General features: G+C 46.1%; 1 protein-coding gene across 1 annotated transcript in view; it reads left to right on the forward strand.

Moving 5' to 3' along the window:
- Positions 1-9977, forward strand: part of LOC103752362 (zinc finger protein Xfin) — a 62063-nt gene that overhangs the window by 24588 nt on the left and 27498 nt on the right. The window contains exons 7-11 of the mRNA XM_029557675.1: positions 600-716; positions 2427-2828; positions 3048-3433; positions 4610-4676; positions 8570-8662. Of these exons, the coding sequence (XP_029413535.1) occupies positions 600-716; positions 2427-2828; positions 3048-3433; positions 4610-4676; positions 8570-8662 (1065 nt within the window). The remainder of the gene's footprint in view (positions 1-599; positions 717-2426; positions 2829-3047; positions 3434-4609; positions 4677-8569; positions 8663-9977) is intronic.

Raw genomic sequence — 9977 nt, forward strand, 5'->3', positions numbered from 1 at the left:
AACCAAGGAACTCTGGATGGGGAGGGACAGACAAAGGAAGGACGGACTTAATCACAGGTGGACAAAGAGCTGTAATGCTCATCTTTTGACTAACTCCATCAGATTACCCACACTAGAGTGATTATGTTTGGGTGCCCTTAAGAGGCCAGAAGAGGCGATCACATGCCACTGGAGCTGGAGTTATAGGTAGTAATGAGGCATCTGGCTTGCTTGCTGGGAACTGAGCTCGGGTCCGCGGGTCTTCTGGGCAATCAGTCTGTTAACTTCTGAGCCATCTCTACAGCCCCCCTCTGCCCCAATAATTCTTTTACTGTGTAGGCTGTTTGTGCATTGCTGGGTGTTGAGCAACATCCCTTCCTCCACTAAATAGATGCCAAGGTGCCTCCCTCTCTCCCACAGGTGGGAATCAAGATAGTTCCAAACCTGGGGAGGTGTGTCTGCAGTGCATGGTGGGAGGGACAGGGATGTGAGGTCACTGAGAACTATTGCTATAAAGATGGTCATAGGCTCGATTTCACTTCTGGGAGAAATTTTGAAAGTTTTTAGTATCCAAAAGTCTTTAACGAAAACACAGATGTGGGAGCTGCTGACCCTCTAAGTTACGAGTCTACCTTCTTCCTTAGGAAACCAGTTCCCTAGGCCTGAGATTATTTCACACCTGGAAGAGGAGGAGCCTCAAGCAATGGAGGAAGACAGCAACAGAGTAACCATTAAAAGTGAGTGGTGAGGGGACAGCCTAAGAGGATGGGATTGCAGGAAGGTAGCGAGCGACTGGCCCATCCATCAGGAGGAGGTCCAGGAGTTGCTAGTCAGCGGCATCCCTCAAAACCCTCCCGGCCAGGAGGACAGCCAGCGTTGCTCCCCCTGAGGCTCAGTCTCCTGACTGCTTGTCCTCGTGTCCTTTCTGGAGCCCATCTCTGGTCAGCGTGCGTTCCTCTACTGCCCACTCCAGGGAGGGTGTTTCTGCCTCTCTAGAGGAAGTAGTATTACCTCTTTAGAGCTGTGCCCCGTACATGGTGACCACGTGCAGGGAAAAACCAACTACCTAGCATTATGTACAATTTTAAGATGTAGTTTCTTCGGTCATACATTTTACATGTTTGACGGTCACGTGGAACTCATGAGTATTAAACTAGCAAAATCAGAGAATTTTCTCATCATGGTAGGGAGTTCTATTGGTCGTACTATTCTAGAAAAATCCACATGAACAAGACATGGTGCTGCACATAACCTCAACTCTCAGGAGTGTGAGGCAGGATGATCTTGAGTTCAAGACCAGCCTCTGCTTCTGGCTTCCAAGGACTGTATATTTCTTCAGCCTGTGTCTTTGCTCAGGCTCTGGGCTAATCTTGCAACTCTCTTTTTTCTTCTAAGTGAGCCCAGCTTCCGTTGTCTCCACTAATGTTTCCACTGGATCAGTTTGTGTCCCTCTGCAGTCATTTTAGTCTAAGTGGAGTCTTTTTTTCCTCCAGATTCATTCATATATATATAGAGAGAGAGAGGGAGCGAAGGAGGGAGGGGGGAGAGAGAGACAGAGAGAATATCTCCCTGTATCAGCAGGTTCTGGAGCTTACTATGTAGACCAGACTTCTCAAAACATCCACCTGCCTCTTCCTCCAAAGCGATGGGCCTGAAGGTGTGCACCACCGTGCCCAGCTTTTCTCCAGACTTGATACTCCTCTGGTTGGGACACAGTGCCGTTCATGAAATGGCATTTGATGCTGACTTGAACAGAATCAGTTGTCAAGTAGTAGAGATTAAATAAAACGAGAGACCAGGAGCTGAGCAGACTTGGAATCCTGCTGCTTTCTTCTGAGCAGGGGGAGGTTGACATCCTCATTGCCTGGTCCCTCAGTGGTCCTGCAGGACTGTGGTAGCAGGTGTTCTCAGATGGATGCCTGACAAGGGCTGCAATCCGTGCCTTCCCTCTTTAGGGGTGCAGGGGCACAGCAAAGACACAGAAAGCCCTATGGGAATGAGGTACACATGAAACAGCTACTGTGCTTTCCACATACGGGTGATGGACTGAGCACGGTTTTGGAAATGCTGGTGAATGGTGACGTGTGCATTGTGGTCTTCATTCTGTTCTGTGTCAGTGGTGTTTTCATCAGCATAGAGCCCCAACACGGAATCTGTGCACACTTTGTTGCTTATTTTCCTGCCCATTCTTTTGTGATCTTTATTCTTTACGTTCGTTTCCAGACCTTAACCTGCAAAAGGTCATGTGGGTCAGTTTCCATCTGTTTCTCCCGTAATGATGTGTGTTTCTGAGTAAGAAGATGAGGAGACTTTATGGTATTTCTGTATCTGGAGAAGATCCCTGAAAGCCAAGAACTGACCCCAGAGCAGAGTGCCCTGTAGAAGAACCAGCCATAGCACAGGGAGGGATGGTCTCCCAGTAGGTAACTTCTGCTGTGTCTTTGTAGGAGAATCTTCTGACGATCCATGGGAACCACAGCAGGACAGCCAGGAAGAGCTGGTCCTCAGTCCTGTGACAGAGAGTGACACCGGGACCTTCCCTGAGGAAGGAGGCCTTGGCGGTGAGGAAGATGAGGAGCGCTCTGATCTCTCCAGTCCTCAGGGAATGGAGCCCCTGGAAACCTCAACTCCTGGAACCAGCGCCAGCCCTGAGCCGATGGAACCCATCAGATGCAGTGTGTGTCAGAGAGTCTTTAAGACCCAAGCAGACCTCAGGAGGCACGAGTCATTCCACTTAGGAATACGGCCCTTTAAATGTTCCCATTGTGACACAGCCTTCTTCCTCAAGCCCCACCTCAACAGACATCTCAAGAGTCATCATGGTGAAAGGCCTGAGGAGTGTAATGTAGGTAAGAAATCTTCCCCCAGCTTGTAAAAGCCCCTGGGTGGGTGACAAGAGTCAGGCCGAGTTCTATGAATGTCTCGAGTGTGGCAAAGCTTTCATCCACCGGGTGCATCTCTCTCAGCATGTCAGAGCCCATGAGTTGACAAAGTCTCTTTCCCCTGCGATGCACCGTAGGACACATAAGGCCTGAGGAGTGTAATGTAGGTAAGAAATCTTCCCCCAGCTTGTAAAAGCCCCTGGGTGGGTGACAAGAGTCAGGCCGAGTTCTATGAATGTCTCGAGTGTGGCAAAGCTTTCATCCACCGGGTGCATCTCTCTCAGCATGTCAGAGCCCATGAGTTGACAAAGTCTCTTTCCCCTGCGATGCACCGTAGGACACATGTCATTCGCTATCAGCGGAAACATGGCTATGTGGGGGAGAGAGCCTGCCAGTGCTGTGACTGTGGCCGAGCTTTCAGTCAGAGCTCCTATCTGGTCCAGCACTGCGGAGTTCATGCTCATGATATTCCTTACCAATGCCAGCTCTGTGGGATGTGTTTCACCAACCCCTCCCACCTCACTCAGCACTACCAGCTCAATCCACCAGAGATACCATTTGGGGGGGAGCTAGTGTTGAAACCCTCAGGGATCACACTTTCCTTAACTTTCTTTGAGAAACACTTGTTTTGCAATTCTCTTGCAGGCTATAAAGCCGTTGCTCATCAAGGAGAAGTTATTTGGTAATATTTTAAGGGTTTGTGGCTTACTATTATAAAAAGAAAGCTTTTGGCCAGATGTGGTGGTACAATGTTTTTAATCCCAGCACTTGGGAGGCAGAGGCAGGCAGATCTCTGTGAGGTCAAGGCCAGCCTGGTCTACATAGTGAGTTCCAGGACACCTGGAGCTACAGGAGACCCTGTGTCAAGAAGTCCAAAAAAAAAATTTAAAAAAAAGAAAGCTTTTATGCATTATTTCTGTTTCCTTCTCTCTGGGACCATCAGCATATCTAGTGTCAATTAAGAGCTTATTTCTATACTAGGCCTGCATCGTGATTTAAAGGTTAAGCCCCAAATTCCATTAAATATCTCTTTTTAAAGAGATATTTGCATATTTATATGTATTTTACATATTTATATGTATGAGTGTATTGTAGGCATGTGATATTTTACATATTTATATGTATGAGTATATTGTAGGCATGTGTGGAAGTGCACCCGTGTTGTGCAGTGTCTGCGGAAGTCAGAGGAGGACCTTAGATCCCTTGGATCTTGTGATATGGGTAGTTCTTAACTACCATGTGGGTGCTGGGAACTGAACCCTGATCTTCTGCAAGAGCAGCCAATGCTCTTAACCTCTGAGCTGTCTTTCCAGCCCGTTTTAAATATTTTATTTATTATTTTTATTCTACATGTATGGGTGTATTGCCTGTGTATATGTAAGTGCACCTCTGACGTGCAGTGCCTTCAGAGTTCAGAAAAGATTGTCTGATCCCCTGGAACTGGAGTTATGGATGGTTAGGTGCCTTTTGGGTGCTAGAAATTGAACCTGGGTCCTCTGCAAGAGCAGCCAGTGCTCTTAACTGCTGAGACATCGCTCTAGCCCCCGAAATCTCTTTCTTGCCTCATCGTGAAGGTCCTGAAATCTTTCCATTGCCTATTTGAATGGTGATTTACACAGACATACACAGCAGGAATCACAGAGCTGGATTCTGTGCCTGAGAAGGATGAGCCTTTGCTATTGTGATTGACTGATTTGCCTTCTCTCATTAACCCATTTTTTTGAGGTTGACCTCAGTATCCCCTGTAGAATTTCGAAATCCGCAACAAGTATGAGTTCCCTGAATTCAGTGACACAATCCCCTGCATCTTCAATGGTAGAGGGTTTTATTGGGCGCGGGGGAACACCTTTGTTCCTCCTGCCTCGTATCAGCCTTGTCTCCAGACACTGAGCTTAGTGGTTGTGGCTCATTCTTGGTGGTTCTGGGTGTGGCTTCCTGATGTCCCGGTACGCATTTAAAACTACTTCGTAATTTCTGACAAATAGACTCCTGTACACAGTGTGCTCTGCTCGTGGTCACCCCACGGCCCTCTCTTGTCCTGGCCCACTCCCGCTGACCTCTTCATCTTTCTCTTTTCTTTCCATGGCTTTTTTCTGTGCAATACAGATTTTTGAAGGATTAATTTTCTTTTTCATTGTGAAGTAATATTTGGTTCATTACAGACAACTTCTACCTTACCAAAGGCATATCAGATTTTCCCTCCCCCCCCAGAAAGTAAAGATAAATATACCATGAACACCACCAATTTTTAGTATATTTTGGTATGATAATAAATACCAGATTTAAAAAGGTTATTGCATCTGGGAAGTGGTGGAGAAAGAGAGGTGGGAAAAGATCTTTATATGGATCTCTGTTCCTATTTTGTGCATTTTATACAATATATCTTAATCATATTTAGACCTCTTCCCTTATCTGCACCCCCTAAAGCATGCCCAGCAGATTTCTTGTGTTCTGTCATGCACGTTAAGGCCTAGATAGTCAAGTTTGTGCACCCAGATGTCCCTTGGTGTGAGTTCTTCCACTGGAGGCCATTCAGTCTGTCTAGCATCACTCCCTTAAAGAAGACCAACTCTCCCTCTGTTCTCCTTTTATTAAACCCGTGTGGTTATCACCTTTTTAACTTAAATTATGTGTTTGTGGTGGCGGGGGGGAGTATGTGCACACGTGTGCAATGCCTGCAGAGGCCTTAAGAGGACAGTTGGTCCCCTAGAACTGGAGCTCCAGGTGAGCCACGTGATGAGGGTGCTGGGAACTGAACTCCGGCAAGAATAGTGCAGGCTCTGAACTGCTGAGCCGTCTCTGCAGCCCCAGTGATGACCTGTTTTGATGTGTTTAGAATTGTCATGTAGCTTTCACCATTACTTTTAACGCAATAGCATAGGTAATTCTTCAAGTGAATACACCTTCTTACACCTTGCAGACATGTGGTTATCCACCACTCACTGTCACTAAGACCTCTTTAGTGGTGCGAGACAGATCAGTTTTTCTCTATGTGAGGCCATTCCTCCTGTTTGAATGTCAATTTGATTTGGGTTTTCAGTAATTATAAACAAGACTGTAATGATCATTCAGCACTTAGATTTCTTTTAAAATAAAGGCTTGTTTTCTTTTTCCTTCTCTTCTTGATCTTTTGAGACACAGTCTCACTATGCAGTCCAGGCTGGCCTGGAAGTGGCTATGCAGACCAGGCTGGTCTAGAACACATGGAGAGTCAGTTCTCTCCCTCTACCCAGTGTGTCACAGGGATAGAATTCAGGTCATCAGTCCAGGCAGCAAACACCTTTATCTGCTGGGCCATGTCACCTGACTGAGTATTAATATCGTTCATTTAATCTTAGGATCTAGGAATATTATATTGCTCTTTGAGGTATTCAACCTTTAGTATGACTCAGAAGTTCTGTAGTTTCGTCTCATAAGGGCACTCTTCCATGGTTTTACAGATGTGGGTTTTACTGAGTACATGTTTTCCTTTCATTCCTCATTAAAAAAACACATCAGCTCAGGAACAGGGTTACTTCTATATTCCCAAGGAACTCTGAAATTTCATTGCCAGATATTTAGATGCATTAATGGTATCTCCCAAGATAACCCTCCACTGCATGATTCAAGCCATCCTAACCCCATGCTTGCAAAAGTAGGGGCTTCTTCTCTTTAAATACACTTAAGCAGCTATTGTATTTTTCCTGGGACGATGCACAAAATTGTCTCCTAACTCCAGGAAGGAAAGTGACAGAGAGAGAAACCTCCATCCTGGTCCTCTCAGCAACCAATGAGTCTCCTGGGAATACTCAGCAGCATGCCTGAGGGGTTACTTACAGGAACATGGAGGATGCCTTGGGCATCTTCACCTCCAGAATGCCCACTCCAGCATCGGCAGTGTCTCCTAAAAGCGGTGTGACTGGAATTCCCTGAATCTGAATCGTGGACGAATCTCTAGTCTTTAACCTCAGGGAGGAGGCTTGGTTGGCCTTCTACCTTTCTTGCAGGTCGCATGACCTTCCCCAGTCCACCTGATTCCTCCACCAGTGACTTGTTTCATACTAGAGGAAACTCAACACTAGAAGGCACACAGCCTTACTGTGTTGTCTTTATTCATTCAGTTAAAAAATGGGTGTTTGGATGCTGAGAAATGAACTCGGGTCCTCTACAGAGTAGCGATCGTGTTTAACTGCTAAGATCTGACCTAAGGTCAGTCCCCAGCATCCTGACCTGGGTGCACAAATGCCTGTAACTACAGGTTCAGGGGATCCAGTGTTTTCTGCTGGTCTTCATGGGCACCTGCACCCAGTTACACATATACACACAAACACATACACACATAATTGAAAATAAAAAATAAATCATTAAAAGATGGTGGCTGAAGATGCTTTTGAAATGCTAATAAAACTGAAGACCATCCAGGAAAATGCATAGAAGGTTAGGAGTGTGGATGCATATAAATATATGTCCACACAATATAACGGTTACGTTGGGTTCAGCTGTTTAGCAGCCCTAATCATAAGCTTAGAATCTTTTTTCCTCGGCAGTTGCATTTTGGAAAATCTCATATTCATGGGACAGTGATGCCTTGAGCAACAGACATACCTTCAGAGGAACACAGCCCCACATATCAAGGAGTAATCATTGGATTTAGATACACGTTGCATTGATTTCATTTATGCTCTGAGATTCCAAACACATGCACGCACGCACACACACAGCATTCAGTCCACAGGTTCTTTATGCTGAACAACCTTAGTTACTGTGGACTCTGTTGTGATACTAATTCGTTTATTTTTGCCAATGGCCTTGCTTTCCTTTGTAGGATTATATAAAGGGTCCATGTAAAGTACATGCATAGACATTGAAAACTAATCTGCAGAAAAATGCCAGATATTATATGCTGCTATAAATATTTCCTACATACACATAATGGAATACCATTCATTAGTGAAGTCACACAGTTCCTGGTTTTGGAATTACATTATGAATCAAAAATAAATGTTGTCGTGTTGCAACTGGGTTCTGTATTTGAGTCAGAAGAGGCAAATAATAGACATGTTCATAATTAGGTGGCATATTCATGATTGGTGCCCACAGGGAACCAAGGAACCAAGGAGTGGGAGGAACGGGGAAAGGAAGGGTGGGTTATCACAGGACAAGGAACTTCAGTGGTTACCTTTGAATAACTCCATCAGATTACACTAAAGTGCAGTATGTGTGGGTGCCCACAGAGGTCAGAAGAGGCCATTCAGGTGCCCCTGGAGCTGCAGTTATAGGTAGTAGTGAGCTTTCTGACTTGTTTGCTGGGAGCTGAACTCAGGTCCTCAGGTCCTCTGGAAGAGCACTGTGTTAAGCTGTGAGCCCTCTCTCCAGCCCCACAACCCCAGCTCAATCATTATTTTACTGTATAGGCTATTCGTTCATTGCTGGATGTTGATCCACAACCTGGCTCCACTAGCTAGATGCCACTGGTCCCTCCATCTCTCCCACAGGTGGGACAAGATAGCTCCACACCTGGTGAGGTGTCTGCAGTGTGTGTGGCAGGGAGGGATGGGGTTTAAAGTCTTTGAGAAACCGTGCTTTAAAGTATTGTCATGGCCTTGATTTCACTTCTGTGTGAGTTTTTGCATTTTTTTTTGTTGTTGTTTTTTATAATCCTAAAGTCTTTAACACAGAGACTGGGGAGCTGCTGAGCCTCTAAATTATGAGTCTTCCTTCTTCCCCAGGAAACCAGTTCCCTAGGCCTGAGATTATTTCACACCTGGAAGAGGAGGAGCCTCAAGCAATGGAGGAAGACAACAACAGAGTAACCATTAAAAGTGAGTGGTGAGGGGACAGCCTAAGAGGATGGGTTTGCAGGAAGGTAGCGAGCGACTGGCCCATCCATCAGGAGGAGGTCCGGGAGTTGCTGGTCAGTGGCATCCCTCAAAACCCTCCCAGCCAGGAGGACAGCCAGCGTTGCTCCCCCTGAGGCTCAGTCTCCTGACTGCTTGTCCTCGTGTCCTTTCGGAAGCCTATCTCTGGGCAGCGTGCGTTCTTCCACTGCCCACTCCAGGGAGGGTGTTTCTGCCTCTCTAGAGGGAGTAGTATTACCTCTTTAGAGCTGTGCCCCGTACATGGTGACCACGTGCAGAGAAATACCAACTACCTAGCATTATGTACAATTTTAACATGTAGTTTCTTCGGTCATACATTTTACATGTTTGACGGTCACGTGGAACTCATGAGTATTAACCTAGCAAAATCAGAGAACCTTCTCATCAAGGTAGGGAGTTCTGTTGGTCGTACTATTCTAGAAAAATCCATGTGGATAAGACATGGTGCTGCACATAACCTCAGCTCTCAGGAGTCTGAGGCAGGAGGATCTTGAGTTCAAGACCAGCCTCTGCTTCTGGCTTCCAAGGACTGTATATTTCTTCAGCCTGTGTCTTTGCTCAGGCTCTGGGCTAATCTTGCAACTCTCTTTTTTCTTCTAAGTGAGCCCAGCTGTCGTTCTCTCCACTAATGTTTCCACTGGATCAGTTTGTGTGCCTCTGCAGTCATTTTAGTGTGAGTGGAGTCTTCTTTTTCCTCCAGATTCATTTATATATATATAGAGAGAGAGAGGGAGGGAAGGAGGGAGAGAGAGAGAGAGAGAAAGAGAGAGAGAGAGAGAGAGAGAGAGAGAGAGAGCGAGAGAGAGAGAATATCTCCCTGTATCAGCAGGTTCTGGAGCTTACTATGTAGACCAGACTTCTCAAAACATCCATCTGCCTCTTCCTCCAAAGCGATGGGCCTGAAGGTGTACACCACCATGCCCAGCTTTTCTCCAGACTTGATACTCCTCTGGTTGGGACACAATGCCATTCATGAAATGGCATTTGATGCTGACTTGAACAAAATCAGTTGTCAAGTAGTAGAGAGTAAATAAAACAAGAGACCAAGAGCTGAGCAGACTTGGAATCCTGCTGCTTTCTTCTGAGCAGGGGGAGGTTGACATCCTCATTGCCTGGTCCCTCAGTGGTCCTGCAGGACTGTGGTAGCAGGTGTTCTCAGATGGATGCCTGACAAGGGCTGCAATCCGTGCCTTCCCTCTTTAGGGGTGCAGGGGCACAGCAAAGACACAGAAAGCCCTATGGGAATGAGGTACACATG

The sequence above is a fragment of the Nannospalax galili genome, unplaced genomic scaffold (genome assembly GCF_000622305.1).
Source record: "Nannospalax galili isolate Female #2095 unplaced genomic scaffold, S.galili_v1.0 scaffold1368, whole genome shotgun sequence".
NCBI lineage: Eukaryota > Metazoa > Chordata > Mammalia > Rodentia > Spalacidae > Nannospalax > Nannospalax galili.